The following is an 18,340-nucleotide window of genomic DNA, read 5'->3' as shown; positions in this document are numbered from 1 at the left end:
ACATTAAGAAGGTAGGAGAGACAGTATTTTGTTACCACTTTGATAAGAAAAGAGAGGGGAGAGGAGAGGGAACAAAGATGGTTCAAAGGTGTGGAGCTCGGGGAAACAGATCCACAAACCACTGAGAAAGGTGAGCCGGGAGAGGCAGCATGGGACAAGCACCATGAAGGCTGCCTGCTGGGAGCCTGTGCCATACGTGTGTCTGGCTTCCTCTCGTGCTGTTAATGACTTTTATAATTTTATTATCTATCACATCAAACCAAAGTTTTGTCTGAAGCGGGATGCTGAAGATTTCTGGTGAGCTTCCTCATTGTTATGCAGAGGAAAGGCTTTTGGGGTCAGGTGAAAAATTGGGTTTGACTTGCAGGATGGTCCCTACTAGGCATCTCTCGTAACAATGGTCATTAACCTCTGCAATCTTGGAATCTTCTGTAAAATGGGAATAACGACTTCATGCAGTTGTGAGAATTCTAGGGAATACACATGGTCTAGTCTGGGCTGGCACCTGTCCTGTGTTTTTGAGCCCAGCTCAACTATCATTCTTTAAGTTCGGGAGTACATGTGCAAGTTTGCTATATAGGTAAACTTGTGTCTTGGGGGTTTATTGTACAGATTATTTTATCATCCAGGTGTTAAGCCTAGTACCCATTAGTTATTTTTCCCGAGCCTCTCCCTCCTCCCACCTTCTACCCTTCGACAGGCCCCAGTGTGTGCTGTTCCCCTCTATGTGTCCCTGTGTTCTCATCATTTAGCTCCCACTTACACATGAGAACATGCAGTATTTGGTTTTCTGTTCCTGAGTTAGTTCACTAAGGATGATGGCCTCCAGCTCCACCTATGTCCCTGCAAAGGACACCATCTCATTTTTTATGGCTGCATAGTATTCCACGGTGTATACATACCACATTTTCTTTATCCAGTCCACCACTGATGGACATTTAGGTTGATTCCATGTCTTTGCTATTGTGAATAGTGCTGCGATGAACATACACCTACAAGTGTCTTTATGGTAGAATGATTTACATTCTTTCGGGCATATACCCAGGAATGGGATTGCTGGGTTGAATGGTGGTTCTGTTTTTAAGTCTTTTAGGAATTTCCACACTGTTTTCCACAATAACTGAGCTAATTTATACTTCCACCAACAGTGTATGGACATTCCCTTTTCTCTGCAACCTCACCAGCATCTGTTATTTTTTGACTTTTTAATAATAGCCATTCTGACTGGTGCAAGATGGTATCTCACTGTGATTTTGATTTGCATTTCTCTAGTGATCAGCGATGCTGAGCTTTTTTTTTCATATGCTTGTTGGCTGCATGTATGTCTTCTTTTGAAAAGCTCATGTTCATGTCCACTTTTAAATTCCTCATCATTTCTAACATGGGGCTGTGCACACACTGTTCTTATCGTCACGATTCACAATCCTTGATTATATTCCTACCTAGTTTCAAGGCACAGTGTGGGAATAAATGAGATAATGCTGTCTGCCGCTAATTATCTACTTTCTAGATGATTTGTGGCAAGGTCTTACTCTTGGCCTGGCCTCACCCTGACCCAAGGAGATACTGGACAGCTTCTCTGTACTGTCAATTAGTGCGTGCTATAGAAAAGGAGTTCACCTTGAGCATCAGTTTAATGAACACAATTGGTAAGGAAAAATACCAGGTACATTCCCAAATCAAGCATAAGTGCCTTTGAACATTACCTGTGGTTTTGAACTGAATCTGCTATTGCTCCGTTTACATTAACTAGGTTGATGAGAATGGGCTATGTGCTATAATGCTAACAGCCCATAATGCTAACAGGGCTTAAAGCTCTTTGGAGAAACGATAAGCCATAAACACAAGGCGTTGTCACAAAAGTTTTATGCATGAGAATGAATCCTCAAAAGTATGAAAGGTAAGAAATGACCTCCTTTCTCTGTGCTACATATTTTTCTTCATAGAGCTCACTTTAAAAATATACAGACATACATATGTGTGCACATGCACACGCGCGCACGCACACAAACACACACGCACACACCACACACACACACACACACACATACACGCACAGAGTCTTCTGTGTCTGTAGGAGGCTCAAAAACTTCAAAAATTGCCGGTTAGTACACCTGGCATTCAGAGCTCTAAAACGCTGTCCTAGGGTGATTCCTGGATATCTGAGAAAGCCGGTTTTCATAACAGAAGCATCTTATTCTTTACTGTTTGTAGTGATAGGCCAATTTTGCATTTTATCTTCTCTCCCCTCCGATTCCAGTGTAATGAATGCATGTTCTCAGGGGTTATTTATGCAAGTATTTCCATTTTAAAAACAAGACACTGGGGAAGAGAGAAGCAACTTTGAGACTACCACTAAGGACCCTAGGGAAAAGGTCCTGTAAATGGATCCAGGATGGGATTTCCACCCTGAATCATGACTGTTTAGTCAATTGATTTGATCGTCAATGTTTTATTGAACCAACTCACCTGCACACCCTTCACAAAGCTATAATCAGTCTTCAAAAGGGTTATTCTCTCCTTTGTGCTACTATAAACATGGCACTTGTCCAGAAGTTGAGGTCCAGTGTGAAATGCAGAAGAACCTGGGCTATTTCCTGGTTTTTAAAAGTGATTCTTGTACTGTGAGTGATCCTACTTGTTTCTATATCTGGGATCTTCAGAAAGGCCCTGAGGATATTCAGTTCTACCTGTGAGTAGCTCTAGAATATCTGTGTTAAGACCATTTCCACAAAGTTCTCCAAATTGTTCTCTTGGCAAATATTTACTTATTTACTTATTTATTTATTTTTATTTTTATTTTTTTGAGATGGAGTCTCACTCTGTTGCTCAGGCTGGAGTGCAGTGGCATGATCTTGGCTCACTGGAACCTCTGCCTCCTGGGTCCAAGGGATTCTCCTGCCTCAGCCTCCTGATTGGCTGGGACTACAAGCACCTGCCACCACTCTCAGCTAATTTTTGTATTTTTAATAGATATAGGGTTTTACCACATTGGCCAGGATAGTCTCGAACTCCTGAGCTCAGGTAATCCGCCTGCCTCAGCCTCTCAAAGTGCTGAAATTATAGGTGTGAGCCACCACGCCTGGCCTTATTTACTTTTTTGAGATGGAGTCTCGCTCTGTCGCCCAGGCTGGAGTGCACTAGTGCAATCTCAGTTCACTGCAACCTCCGCCTCCTGGGTTCAAGCGATTCTTGTGCCTCAGCCTCCCCAGTAGCTGGGATTACAGGTGCACACCACCACACCTGGCTAATTTTTGTATTTTTAGTAGAGACAGGGTTTCACCATGTTGGCCAGGCTGGTCTCAAACTCCTGACCTCAAGTGATCCACCCGTCTTGGCCTCCCAAAGTGCTGGGTTTATAGGCATGAGCCACCTTGCCCGACCGTAGTAAATATGTGTTAAATGCCTACCATGTACCAGGCATTGTACTGGTTTCCCTTAGGGGAACATTAAGTTGGGAACAGGTTGATCAGGTAGAGGTAAGGCTGAAAGTTGATGTCAGGGGCCCCCTTGTCCATAGTGGAATGATGGCTGTCTTATATCCCTGGGGACAAGTCCAGAAACATTGATCTTGCCATCACATTCTCATCCCTGTTCTCAACACGTTCCCTGAGGATTTATTGGCTCACCTGTTTAGGTTGAGGGCCTTCATAGGAAGCTGATACACAACAGTCTGATGTACGAAGGGCAGCGTGGCTTTGGAAACCTTGTTCCAGAAGTGTTCTAGCTGCCCTTAGTGTGAGTCACAACCTTCAGCCAACCCTGAGGGAGTAAACACCAGGGAATCTGGGGTCATATTCAAGTGTCTCAGAACGCTTATGACACCATCCGAAGTCAACACTGGGTGACTCGTGGTTATTTAATGCTAACATACTTGAAATGCCCAACTGGAAATCCAGTTCACTTCAGAATGTAAGAGCACTCCTTTCTTTGTTCTACAGGCTTCAGGAAGAAAATAAAAAGTTCTAGGATTCCACCATTTCCCATTTCTAGCACTTTTTGGTTTAATGTAGGCAATTCTCTCTCTTCCAGCCTCACACAAACCCAACATTCAAGCTAGTTTGAAGATCAAATGCAGAGTTAAGCAAGGCTGAAGTAATCAGAAACAGGGAATTGGATATGGTGACATCTATTGTTTTTAATGCACTGGACAAAAAGTTACAAGAGAGGATTCATTGACAGATGTGTACCACTGTGATAAAAACACGGTTTTGCAATATATTTGTGTTTTGCAGCTAGGCAACCAAAAATGACTAACACACAGGAAGTATGCAGTTGTGTGCTTCTTCCAGCCAAATTATGGAAATTATAAATCTCTTATTTTCTTTACACGAATGCTCTCTGTGTAAAAAAAAAAAAAAAATAAAGAAATACAGCCCCTTGAGTTTCGTGGGCTTGTTTTTGACTGACTTCTCTCCCACAGCCCTTTCATTTTCTTTCCTTAGTCTTTCCCACAGGGTAAGGAGTAGGAAGTTTGGAAAAAAGAAGAGAAGGGAGTGAATTGTAAGTTATTAATTTTTTTAAAAATCCTCCAAGGACCTAAGGAAGAGCAACACAAAAAGAGGAATCAAACTTGGCTTCATTATGAGGTGACATATTATACGAACTATGTTATATTTTTTAAGCTTTTAGAAAAATAGACTGGTATTAAGGTAAAGACTATTGCTATAAAATAGCTATGATTACATTGCAACTCAGATTCTAACAATCTGCTATAAATACTGTTTGAATTGTTACTATAATTCTACAGTATCCTTCTGTTGGCTTCTTCTTTTTTTTTTTTTTTTTAAAGGAACTCCATGGCATTCAATAGCTCACGGTTTGTATTGCCCTTTGGAAATCTTTTCCCAGCCTAAACAATTGCTTATAGAGAGCTAAGTGGGGAAACTTTCATTACAGTACACCAGCCAGGCATTTTCAAAGAGGAGTCTTACAAAACTTTTCAACAGAAATTGCTGCCTCTTGACCCTTGACTGGCTATAGTTTAACCTTTCTACACAGATACAGTCATGCTAGGTAGGCAAAGAGGTAAATATCACAGAGGATTGAAGAAATGGTGATGGTGGGGTTGGTGGGGGAACTTGGCCAGGGGGTTACAGGTTGCTCCTGCCTGGATTTTAGAAAAGTTAGTTATGTGTTAAAAATGAGATGACATGAGTTCCAAAAATTAGCAAACTGCTGAAACATTGAGAAGCTCCATTAGAACATATGCACCCCGTAACACAGAAGTCAACCCCTGGACGAGCTGAGAGTCACCATCTCAGTTCGGCCAGGCCACTGGGTGTGTCCCAGTCACCCCATCCTCTCTGTTTTGGTTCTTATCTCTGGGGATGTTGGCTGGCTTGAGGTCTAGAGGGAGAAGAACATGCTAAAGCTTTCACTAGAAAGGAACTCAGAAAGAAAATCTTGCACCTTATGTCCCAAAGCCTGCTGTGCCTACAAATCTGATAGAGCAATTCCCTTGGAATAATGCCTGGGAAGGAATAAAGATATTTAAGTCCAAATTCCATAGAATGATTCCATAAAATTATGGCACAAATTGATTGAATTGATCAGAATCTCAAATTCATAAATTTATAGGAAGTCATCCTTGGAAAGACCCTTTTGTGAAGTCTAGATACATAATAGATCATGAGTCTCAGATAGGGGGTGATACAACCAATCAAGGTCCACAGCTTGTTAACAATTAGGTTGGGTTGGAAGAAAGATGCAGGGTTCCTAACTCCTGGATTATGGATTGATTTCTAATCAAAAGTACTTTTAAGCCATTCTGTTTTTAATATATGAATAATTGTGCCTATTTTCCTGTATCATATCACACTTTGTTTGCCTATTTCAACTTTCACCAGAAAGGGACCAAAAGTGGACAAGAGGGACAGGTGTGCAAGTCAATATTCAAGATAAATATCAGTCCATAGGACACTGACAAGGTAACAATGGTGAGAAGACAAGATTGATGATAATAAACCATTCCTCAACACAGGAGATCATCTTTGTGGGTTTATTCTGCGTATTATAACTTCTAAATCTATATTACCTATTTTCTCTTTTCCATTTGATCCCCTCTTCTAAACTCTGATCTTGGACACATGTGCTGTTTTTCATTTTGTGTTTTGGTGGACAATTTTGGAAGGTCAATTTGCAGCAAGTGTCGCTACTTCTCCTTTTGCCTGTGACAGAAATGACCAACCAGCCTCAGCGTCACGTTCAGTGGGATCATGCATTCCTTCACCCATTCCTTATTCAATTCATTCCTGTCCTTCCACGAATGTTTTTTGAATGCTTACTAAAGTATTTCAGAATATCAGTCTTAGCCCTGGACATTCTTGGTCTAACATACTGTTTGGAACATAAATACTGGTTTTATAAATGAGTGATCAAATCAATTTTGTCTGTTGATTTCTTTGTAATTATGATAATAAACATAACATAAAAATGACCATTGAAACCATTTTAAGTGCATAGTTCAGTATCATTAAGTACATTCACAATGCTGTGTAACTAATCTTCAGAACTCTTTTCATCCCAAACTGAAATTCTGTCCCCATTAAACAGCTCCCCATTCTCCCCACACACAGTGCCTGACCGTCACCACTCTACTTTCTGTATTTATGAATCTGACTATCCTGGGTACCTCACATAAGTGGAATGATACAGTGTTTGTCTTTTTATTGACTGGCTCCTTTCACTTACTATAATGCTCACAAGGTCCATCCATGTTGTGGCATGAGTGAGAATTCTCCTCTTTTTTGAGGTTGAATAATATTCCATTATACGTATATTCCCCATTTTGTTTATCTGTTCACCTGTTGATGGCTACTTGGGTTGCCTCTGACTTTTGGCTGTCGTGAATAATGCTGCTGTGAACACTGGGGTACAAACACCTCTTTGAGACCCAGCTTTTAATTCCTTTGGGTACATACCCAGAAGTAGAATTGCTGGATCACGTGTAATTCTGTTCGCAGTTTTTTGAGAAACCATCATACTGTTTTCTATAGCAACTGCGCTGTTTCACATTCCCACCAACACTGTACCAAAACTTGTTATTTTCTGCTTTTTTTTTTTTTTTTTTTTTTTTTTTTTTTTAAGACTAGTCATCCTGATGGGTGTGAGGTGGTATCTTGCAGTTTTGATTTGCATTCATTTGTGGTTTTGATTGATTCCCTAATCCAAATTAGTTTCATTTTTAAAGAAGGTGTTTTATTCTACTCTCTAGTGAAAAATGAGATTTATAACTTACACTTCTCCACTCAAGATTTGCATTATTTGCTATATTTTATTTTTGTAATGAAACACACATGCTTTCTCTCTCCTACATACACATTTCTGTCTAACAATATTCTTTGCATAGAGAAAAATCAAGTCAATGCCAGATATGACACACAAGTACTTTTAAGAAGTGTTGTAAGGAGTAACTATCCTGGATACCTGAATCACAAGCGTAATTCAGCTCCCTGGTGACACCTTAGGGAATATGAATACTTTCCATGGCTAGAGGAGGGACTAATATAATTAGTCTACTCTAGGTCATCCTTGGTAGCTAGGGTGAAGTATATGATCAATTACTGAAAGTCGATGGATGAACCCTGTTTTGCTATGTCTTTACACTCTTTTTTCTTCCCTGATGCTTTTCCAAAGTAGTCTGTTCTCAGGTTGCAAAGATAAATTATTTGCATTTTATATTTTTCCTATTTTCTCTACCTATCCTCAGAAGGAGACACGATGGAGAGGTGAGAGTGTTAGCAGTGAAATAATTCTTAACAGAGTTAATAAAATGAAAGAGGACGGACAAAAATCCCCGAGTAACCCATTATTGAGATGCTTACCTTCTGCATACTCTGGGGTGGAGACTCTCATGTGCTCATGGGGATATGAAAATATTTGTAAAATACAGAAGAATAAGTCCTTCAGTACCCCAGCAATCTGGGTCAAAATATCAGAATTTCCTTCTTAACTACTGAAAAAAAAAAAAAAACCCTCTTTGATCTCAATAAAATTTCCAGGATTACTTAGTCCTACCTGATTAATTCTATCCTATCTAGAGCATTCCTTCACACCTCATTCCCTGAAAGATCCCGGGGAAGGAAGTCACATCACTGAATTTTAGTCCCAACCAATCATGACTCTGTGCACAGTTCACGTCCTCATCTCCTCATCTGTACATTAAGACATCCACATCTCTAGATTCTAAAGTCTACCCACTGCCCTACATGGAAATTCTATAATTCTGCTTCTCTTGATTACTTTGCACAAACAGCAATGCAAATTCTGGACCCCAGAGACAAAAATGCAAAATAGAGCCCCTAGAACAAAGCATTCTTTATCTTCAAAGGCGACTCAGGCGTTTTCATGGGTACTTCCATTTTCACTGTATCTACTGTTTCAATTTCATCATCTGGATTTCAAACTTCTCAGAGATAGGACCTTCTGCCCACTCACGGTATTCAGTAAAGCACAGAGATGCAGCTTCCATCACTGGGTTCTGTCATAGACAGTATTGTTAGACAAGAACATAGGATGCCCGGTTACATTTGAGTTTCAGATAAATGACAAGTGATTTTTTTTTTTTTAAGTATAAGCCTGGCCCATGCAATATTTGAGACATACTTACACTCAATAATTATTCATTGCTTATCTGAAATTCAAATTTAACTGGATGTCCTATATTTTTATTTGATAAATCCCAGAACCCTAGTCATAGACCAATGTGTCTGAGACTACGAGTCATGGACACTGGAATATGTGAATTTGAAGTCCGTCTTGACCACAGCTAGATGAATAACAGCAGGTTACACAGCCTCCATGATCCTTGATTTCCTCATCAGCTGAATGCAAATAATATTCAAAGGAGAGCCATACCAAGAGAAATGGGCATCCTGGAAAAACTAAGGATTTTTTTTTTTTTTTTGCCCCATCCAATCATTATTAGCTAAATATTGACATGATATTTATTTAGTGAAAATAGGAATAATACATTAGAATTCAACCCTCTGATGGTCTGATTACCCTGGCATTTGTTTGGCTCTACAGTGTCTTTATCTGACTCTGTTCCTAGTCCTGCTGTAAGGATTAATATCAGAGATTTGAAGTCTCAGTACAGCTCCTGGCAGAGAGCATACACTCATTGGATACAGATACTATTATTGTTATTCTTTAAAGATCTATGTCTGAGTAACCCACTCATGAAGATAATCTTTGGAGATGGCTTCACAAGCATCTTTTAATCACAGCTTCAGACCTGAGAGATAATCTGGTCTAATTTTATCATTTTACAGATAAGGAAACTGAGGCCTTGGGAGAGAAAGGAATTTACTCAGAGTCCTCTAGGCAGGTGGGGACACAGCCTGGGAGGCTCAGGGCTCTTTGCTGCTATATTACTTTGCAGAGAAGTCCACCAACACTCCAGATACCTAGATGGCTGCTGACCCAATCCAGAAAAGACTGACCCCAACAAAGCAAAAATGCCAGGTACATTTAAGCACACGTGCAAATATTAGCTTTACCACTTTGAAAGTTTATGGGAACACAGAAATCTTGCTATCACCATTGGACACTTAAAATACCAGTATCCAGTTAGGTGCAGTGGCTCATGCCTGTAATCCCAGCACTTTGGGAGGATGAGGTGGGTGGATCACAAGGTCAGGAGATTGAGACCATCCTGGATAACACGGTGAAACCCTGTCTCTACTAAAAAATACAAAAAATTAGCCAGGCGTGGTTGTGGGCTCCTGTATTCCCAGCTACTCGGGAGGCTGAAGCAGGAGAATGGCATGAACCTGGGAGATGGAGCTTGCAGTGAGCTGAGATCGCACCACTGTACTCCAGCCTGGGCGATAGAGTGAGACTCCATCCAAGTAAAAATAAAAATAAAAATAATTGGTATCCTTCCCTCCAAAACCCCACTCAAATCAGACAGGGAGGCTGGAGCTCAGCATCCTACTATAGTCATCTCCAAATAAACAACAATTTCCCATTGTGAAACAGCCCCAATGAGTCTCCAAATATCTTTGGAAACTATTAAGATGCTTGTGTATATTATAATTACAAACGCTTATTAAAACAGTATGCCCCGGGAAACAGAGAGGACAAACAATGACAAACACAAAGGTCACTGCCTGATGAAACATTTCCATTAGGTGGCCCAGGTCCATGTTATTTCCCTGATTTTCCTTCTTAATCAGAGGCTAAAAGAGGTGTCAATGAGTGCTGGAGAGTTAACGTTCCATGAGAGTTGAAAGCTTCAACTTAACAATTCATTGTTCTAAATATGTTCTTATGTTTTTTGGCAGCTTGAACGTGCAAGGGCATATCTGAGCTGACCTCTGGCTGCAATTCATGCACAGTCTGTGCGGCAACAGAGACTAAATATTTCTGACATTGCTTAAGAAAGGAGTCACTTTAAGTGGGTCTACACTTTGCATTCTTACCAAAAGTATGGCTCAACACTGATAGGGTTAAAGCTCCAGTTAGAGAATGTGCATAATTATGATCCAAGAGCCATGGGGGTAAGGAAAGGGGAAAATCTCATATGGGCACTGAAGGATGGTTTGACAAAGATCTCAAACATCGTCAAGTTTTATTTCATTTTATTCTTTTTCTCTGCAGAGTCTTGGTTGAAGATGTCAGGTTCCAGATATGCATTTGAATTTGGGGGGACTTTTTTTGGATAAAACTGAGAGGCAAGAGGTACTGTGAGATGAGACAAATGGAAAATTCTAGGAAACTCTGCCTTTGCTGGCCAAATAAATAAATAAATTTTAAAAATCACACACTATTAATAGCATTCTTGGGTATGGTTGGCTCAGACAACACAGCTCATTATTTGGAAGAGAAAACAAAGGGCTTTCGTAAAGTTCTTGCATAGATTTTAATATACCAGACTTTCTATTCTTAAACTTTAATGGCTAAAATTTGTTGTATAATAGAAACAAATTCCAAATGGTATTAGAAGGAAAAATGAACTTTTATCTCTCAGTTGTGTCTAGCTTTGATTCTACCTTCTGTAAAACAAACATCTCTCTCTCTCATATCTATCATCTGTCTCTCTCTCTCTCTCTCTCTCTATCATCTGCTAGATCTATCCATTCATCCATTCAGCTATCTACCCATCTATCTACATACACACACACACACACACACACACACACACACACACATGATCTGAAACAAGCATACATAAACATTAATGGTGTGTTTAAACAAGTTTTGTGCTTTTTCTCATATATAAAATGGGTATAAGCATAATACTTGCTTTACAGGGTTGTTGCAAGAATTAAATAAGCTCATGGATGTCAAATGTTTAGAACATTGCTTGGCTTGCAATGATTATTTAAATAGCAGGTGAGATCATACTTATAAAAATTTATTAATACTATTATCTCTGCCACATTTAGCTTAGTATTTTAAATGAATAAAAATTATTTTGGTGGTTTTTACATTTAACATAATTCAGCCATTCCATTTTTTTTTTGTCTGTAGGAAAACATGCATACACAGATACACATACAGACACAGCTCAGATAACAAAAGCCCTCATGTTTGTTCTCTCTGTTACAGTTTAAAAAGCATTGTATGCCAATTTGAGGGAATCCTTGAACTTGAAATGTCACACAGTGTGTAAGGAATTGCCATTCCTACAGCCAGATCCCAATTTCCATTCCTGCGAGCACCCAGATCTTTACTCTCAGCTCATCCCATAACCCTGGGAATGCCTGCAAATGCAGAGTCAGCAACTAAGATGCCGTGAGACAGTGTTCAGATACTGAATTTTTACTTAATTAATATGTGATATTCAACTACAGACTCACTATGCATTTATATTTATAACTAGAGCACTAGAAGATACAGGCCATACCTATATTTTTTCTCTGTTTCTTTCTATGCACATAAAAAAGCTTTTAAAAAGTCCTTTCTAATTGTGATTTTTTGCAAAAAGAAAACTACAGAAGAATTAAATTACATATGCCATTTTAAGGGTCTTTTTTGCTCCATTTCAAGAAAATATTGTATTCTCAATAACTCACATATATCCAAACACTTAATAAAATAAGTAAACTATTTCTACAAAATCGATTTTGGACTTATCTGATCAATTTAACCTTGCCTCACAAGTGAAAATTTTAGATCTGTACAGAAATGGTCTTTATAAGTAGATTCTTTGGAATGCATTAGTCCTGGGTAAGCTATTAGGGACAGCCAGCTGCTTTCCAATCAAGACAAGAAGTATAAAATCTATAATAAGTAAATAATCCAATTTTCTTTACTCCAAATGTCTAGGTTTTGAAATTTGTTCAAAAACATGTTCTCTCTCTCCTTTTCCCCCCTCCTCTTTCTCTCTCTTTCTGACATATGAAAAGAAAGGAAGCAAAGAACCTAAGTAGGAGAAAATAGTAAAACAGTAAATCAGGTCTATATATTAAAAGTGCAGGTAGTTAATTGCTTAAAAAGACATCTTCTCACCGGAGGTTCTTCAAACTGAGGGTTGAACTTCTGGCTGAACACATATAATTAATCTGTGGAATGCAATCCAAGGGGTTTTGAGGGCATTTTATTTTGAGTAAAAATAATATCATGCCTCAACTAGTGAGGCAGCTTTGCCGACTTATAAACACATGACTGCATATGGATTACTATTATTTCTTCTAAGCACTGTTTATGTAATTCCTCTCCTTGGGGCAGGGAAATCTCTCCCTTTACTGCAGAAACTGTCTCTGAGATAGCCAAGAGGCGATGACTTTCTGTCTATTAATACATTTGTACAGAAGCAAAGGAAGGCAGAAACAAACAGCCAGATAGCAGCTGAGGTCACAGGGTGGCATGGCCCCTGCAGACCGGTCCCCTTCCAGGCTTTGGGGATGCAGAGACGGCAACATCCAGATCAGAGCACACTGCGTCACAGCTGCAGAGGAAACACAGGCTCTAGAACAAGCAGCCACAGCACAACATGGTACCTGCCAGGCGGCCACATCAACCGGTAGTTGTGAGAGCACAGAAAGGGAAGGAGTGGCTGTATTATGTGTAGTCTGTGTGCCAGCTCAAACTGTCCACTTCCCACTGGCCACAGATGCCCCAAGTCTTCTCAGTAGGGGAGAAACAAAATTATCCTTGCCTTTTAATAAAGTAATCCCTAGCAGGGCATGGTGGCTCCCAGCACGTTGGGAGGCCAAGGCAGGAGGATTGCTTGAGCCCCGAAATTTGAGATCAGCCTGGTCCACAAAGCAAGACCTCATTTCTACAAAAAAAATAAATAAAAAATTAGCTGGGCATGGTGCATCACCACATAGTCCCACCTACTCAGGAGGCTGAGGCAAGAGGATTGCTTGAGTCTGGGAGCTTCAGGCTGCAGTGAGCTATGATCGTGCCACTCCAGCCTGGGCAACAGAGCAAGACCCAATCCTTAAAAAAACAAAACAAAACAAAAAACCAAGGAAACCCCTGCAGCAACTGTGGTAAGCCCTGGAGCTGGAAGAGAGGGTCAGGAAGCCCTGTTAGAGGCTTTCAGGACATTTCAGTGGAATGATGGAGGCCTCAAGCCAGGCGTAAGCAGGAAGACAAGACGGACTTTAACCCTGGAGGGGTTTCCAAGAAGAACATGAAATAACTGAATGATAATTAAATACCCATGGCAGGGAGAGGGGCTGACCCACTGGTGACTTGAAACCTCTGTCCCTGGTACTCTGCCCTTTTCCATGCCAAGAACCAATGGCTCGGCTCTGTGCCCGCCCACACACATGCACCCAGCTTCCATGCGTGCCTTCAGTGGCCTCCTCTACACACATGAGGTCTAGAAAGATTTCTCCAGCCATTCCCTTGGAATTCCAGAGCCAGTCACCTGGAAGCTCTCTCTTTGACATATTCGAGGTAGCTGGACACAAGACATCCAAAGTCAACCCAAAACCTGGTTGCCTGGCAGGATTCAATCCAAGTAAATGATACCGTCCCCCCCGCCCCCCACTATACCAGAAACCTCGGCAGCCTCCTGGACGCTTTCTTTCCCCGCAGCCCCACAACCAATGCCACTCCAATCCCTTAGGTTTGCCTTCCTTGATATCATTTGAATCTGTCCACTTTTCTCTAGCCTTATTGCTCTTGTCGCAACCCAAACTACTGTCATCTCTGGCCGGGACATCTTCAATAATCCCCAGAATGCTCCCCCACATTCACTCTGCTTCCCTTCAAAGGCATCCTCCCCACTGTTGTCAGAATGAACTTCCAGAAATGCAGATGTCTCAGTGGTGCTCTGTCTCCAGAAATGGGTCTCAGTGGTGCTCTGTCTCCAGAAATGCAGATGTCTCAGTGGTGCTCTGTCTCCAGAAATGCAGATCTCTTAGTGGTGCTCTGTCTCCAGAAATGCAGATCTCTTAGTGGTGCTCTGTCTCCAGAAATGCAGATCTCTTAGTGGTGCTCTGTCTCCAGAAATGGGTCTTAGTGGTGCTCTGTCTCCAGAAATGCAGATCTCTTAGTGGTGCTCCTTCTGATTGAAGGTATAAACAGTTTCCATTGCTCTTAAAATGAGAGAACCAAATCTTCAATGCAGCCTTGAATGTGGCTTAATCCTCTTTCCTGTCCTCACTGGTTGACTCCCATATGGTGTTCTGATCTCAGTGTGCTCAACGATTCCTCAGGAGCTCCTTTCTTGATTTCCCTGAATGAGAGATCTGTGTGTCGCCCTCACAGCACTCTGTACCTCTCTGTCCACCACTTAGCACAGGTGTGATTTTGTATTTATTTTTGTGTTATTTCACTAATGTTTTTCTGACTAGGCAGTAAATTCCATGAGGCAGGGGCCATGCCTGTTTATACTCACCAATGAATTCTCCTCCTGGCACATATTAGATAATAAATATTTGAATAAAAACAGATGGAATAAGTCCATGGTTTCTAACATGGAAGAACGGGGAGATGGAGGAAGTCACTGATCAAAGTTGAGAAGAGTTGGACGATGCAGAGAGTTGGAGCAATGAATTCTGTTCAGGACAAGTTACAGATTTTTCCCCTTTTAAATGATTTCTACAGGATACCCATAGAAAAGTGTACTGTATTAGTTCATTTTAATGCTGCTGATAAAGACATACCCAAAACTGGGAACAAAAAGAGGTTTAATTGAACTTAGAGTTCCACATGGCTGGAGAGGCCTCAGAATCACGGCAGGAGGCGAAAGGCACTTCTTACATGGTGGTGGCAAGAGAAAAATGAGGAAGAAGCAAAAGCAGAACCCCCCTATAAACCCATCAGATTCCATGAGACTTATTTGCTATCACAAGAATAGCACAGGAAGGACTGGCCCCCATGATTCAATTACCGCCCTCCCCTGGGTCCCTCCCACAATACATGGGAATTCTGGGAGATACAATTCAAGTTGAGATTTGGTGGGGACAAAGCCAAACAGTATCAGGTACAGAGAAGGGATGCAAGCTCAAATGCCTATAGGGACCACCCAGATAAGGTACAATAAGGGAGGCCGTGAAATGAGGCAGTTGACAATGGGTGGGAACTGAAGATGCATGCAAAATCAGACCCAACCCAAGACATTCTATTAGCAAAACAAAACACTTCTGCAAGCTCCAGTCAGCCCTGGAGGAGAGCTGCTTGACATCTTGGAGAGCAGAGGAAAAGAAGGTCAAAGATAAAGGCCTAGGTATGCAGAGGGGGAGGTGGCAGAGGGGAAGGAGGAGTGAGCACAGATGTAGGAGAGAACCAGTGGACGTTCTCTCTCCAGTCTCATGAAAGCTATGAGAGGAAACTTCTCAAAGAGAAAGGGGTGAGTCAACAATGTCTATGCTTTGAGAGTTCCAGAACAATGAGGGTTAAAAGTAGGCCACTGGATCTGGTTATTAAGATTTGGCATTGGTAAACTTGGCAAAAGCAGTTTCACACTAAACTCATGTGAAAATTCATAGTTTCTGGCTCTAAAACCGGGTTGATTTCAGCACTTCCTCTTCAAATAGGGTTATTCCAGAGCACTGTGTCTGACCTTAGTTGACTCAGGGTCCCTTTCGATCAACATCAGTATCTCACATTCCCCTTAAATGTTATCTTTTTGATTAAAATAAAATTAAAATGTAGCTAAAACTACATTAAAGCAAGGATAACTTGGCATATGCTTTATAGTTTCATAATTCAAATATCCAACACTGAGAGGTATACTGAACAGCTATCATTCCCATTATAGAGATGAGACTACAGAAACTCAGGCAGGTCAAGAATTGACCCAGAATTAATAACCAGGTAAATGCAATTACAATCAGCCCAAGTCTGGGCTCATCCCATATCTGTGCCAAGTGCTTCCTGGTTAGTCTACTTGGTGAGATACTATTAAGTTTCAGCTGACCATACCTCTGCTACAGGACACACACACCCAGGAAGCCCAGTTAAGAGTGGCTCAGACATTCAACTTTCTGTAGGAAATATGCCATGCTGTCTGGGCATGGTGACTCACGCCTGTAATACCACCACTTTGGGAGGCCAAGGCAGGCAGATTATTTGAGGTAACGAGTTTGAGACCAGCCTGGCCAATATGGTGAAACCCCATCTCTACTAAAAAATACAAAAATTGGCCAGGCATGATGGCATGCACCTGTAATCCCAGCTACTCAGGAGGCTGAGGCATGACAATCACTTGAACCTGGGAGGTGGAGGCTGCAGTGAGCTGAGACTACACCACTGCACTCCAGCCTGGGTGACAGAGAGTGAGACTCTGTCTCAAGAAAAAAAAAAAAAAAAGGAAATATTTAATGCTGCTTGTTGGAACCACTGAAGGCTGAGACCTTTGGCCCCAGAAATGAGGCTGTATGCTTTTTCCTTATCAGCTTCTGTAAGTGAGGTCATACAACCGGGATCTGTAATTATGATCACTTCTCTAATGGAAGCAAAACGTCAGCTAATGAAAAAAACCTTTCTTTTGGATTCTACTACTTCAATGGCTAGATAGCTGGATCTGCTTGGGTCCTCTGCTTTTGGAGTTTGGTGCATGTGACTGATACACTCATGCCAGCCACAGAGCTGTCTTGTCCTGGCAGAACAGATGGGTAGATCACCAAAGATCACCTGGCAGAACAGATGGGTAGATCACCAAAGGAGTTCCTGGAGGTCTCGTGAACGTGTACTGACACAAAAACCAACGGCGTATAGTACCTCTTAGAGATTATGGCCCCAAAATATAGTTTCTGAATAGATGCTGCCTAGATAATTTTATTGACCCCAATTAAATACCCTCGGGGATCAGAAATATTTGGCTTTATGTACCAGTGATATTAGCAGGAACATGAGTTTGTTTAATGAGTGGGTGGGTGAGTACTATGTGCTAGGTGCTTTGTAAGGTCGGCTACCTCAGAGATCCAATACTTACCTAAGGTCCTACAGTTATGAAGTGGCAGACTGGATTTGAATTCAGGTCTATTTTGCACAAAAGCCAACTGTCTTACTATGCACTGGGCCTCAAACACAAATTAGATCAAGCAATGGTAGTAAGGGAGCGAGTTCCCTTATTTTACCACATTACTTTATTACTTTACCACATAATAATGTTATTGCCTTTGTGTTTATTGCAGCACTGTTTACAATAGCTAAGATTTGGAAGCTACCTAACTGTTCATCAACAGGTGAATGGATAAAGAAAATGTGGTACGTATACACAATGGAGTACTATTCAGCCATAAAAAATGAGATCCAGTTGTTTGCAACAACATGGATGGAACTGGAGATCATTATGTTAAGTGAAGTAAGCCAGGCACAGGAAGACAAACACCATATATTCTCGCTTACTGGTGGGATCTAAAAATCAAAACAATTGAACTCATGGACAAAGAGAGTAGAAGGATGGTTACCAGAGACTGAGAGGCATAATAGGGGGGATAGGGGGAAGGTGGGGATGTTTAATGTCCCCCCAAAATAGAAAGAATGAGTAAGACCTACTACTTGGTAGCACAGCGAGAATGACTATAGTCAACAATAACTTAATTGTACATTTTTAAATAATTTAAAGAGAACTATTGGCTTGTTTGTAACTCAAAGGGTAAATGTTTGAGGGGATGTGATTACACATTGCATGCCTGTATCAAATCATCTCATGTACCTTATAAATATGTACACCTACTATGTACCCACAAAATTAAAAAAGAAAAAAAAAGTTAATGCCCTAAACTTAGGACAACAGAAGCCTAATATAGACAGATGTGTCTATTCCTTTTTCTCACTTTGATTCCATGTAAAGCATCAACTCTCTCGCACAATCTCTCATCCTCCACTGCCTGCCATGTTGGTTGTGTACCATCTAGAAACTTCCAGGCTCAGCTTCCAAGTCAGCTGTTGGAATCGCTGACACTACATCATCTGACCTGTA

At 40.9% G+C, this 18,340-nt stretch overlaps 1 protein-coding gene across 4 annotated transcripts in view; it reads right to left on the bottom strand.

Moving 5' to 3' along the window:
- CELF2 (CUGBP Elav-like family member 2) overlaps window positions 1-18,340 on the bottom strand; it is an 866,203-nt gene that overhangs the window by 502,549 nt on the left and 345,314 nt on the right. The window contains exon 1 of one of the 4 annotated variants that reach the window (XM_050802672.1): window positions 3,630-3,760. The exons of the other annotated variants lie outside the window; for them this stretch is intronic. Within the exon in view, the coding sequence (XP_050658629.1) occupies window positions 3,630-3,652 (23 nt within the window). The 5' untranslated portion in view covers window positions 3,653-3,760. Of the gene's footprint in view, window positions 1-3,629; window positions 3,761-18,340 lie in introns of those variants that run through there. 4 annotated transcript variants of the gene reach the window in all.

This window comes from Macaca thibetana, chromosome 9, assembly GCF_024542745.1.
Source record: "Macaca thibetana thibetana isolate TM-01 chromosome 9, ASM2454274v1, whole genome shotgun sequence".
NCBI classification, from domain to species: domain Eukaryota; kingdom Metazoa; phylum Chordata; class Mammalia; order Primates; family Cercopithecidae; genus Macaca; species Macaca thibetana.
The sequence above is the reverse complement of the archived record's forward strand: the minus strand, read 5'-3'. Positions and strand labels throughout refer to the sequence as shown.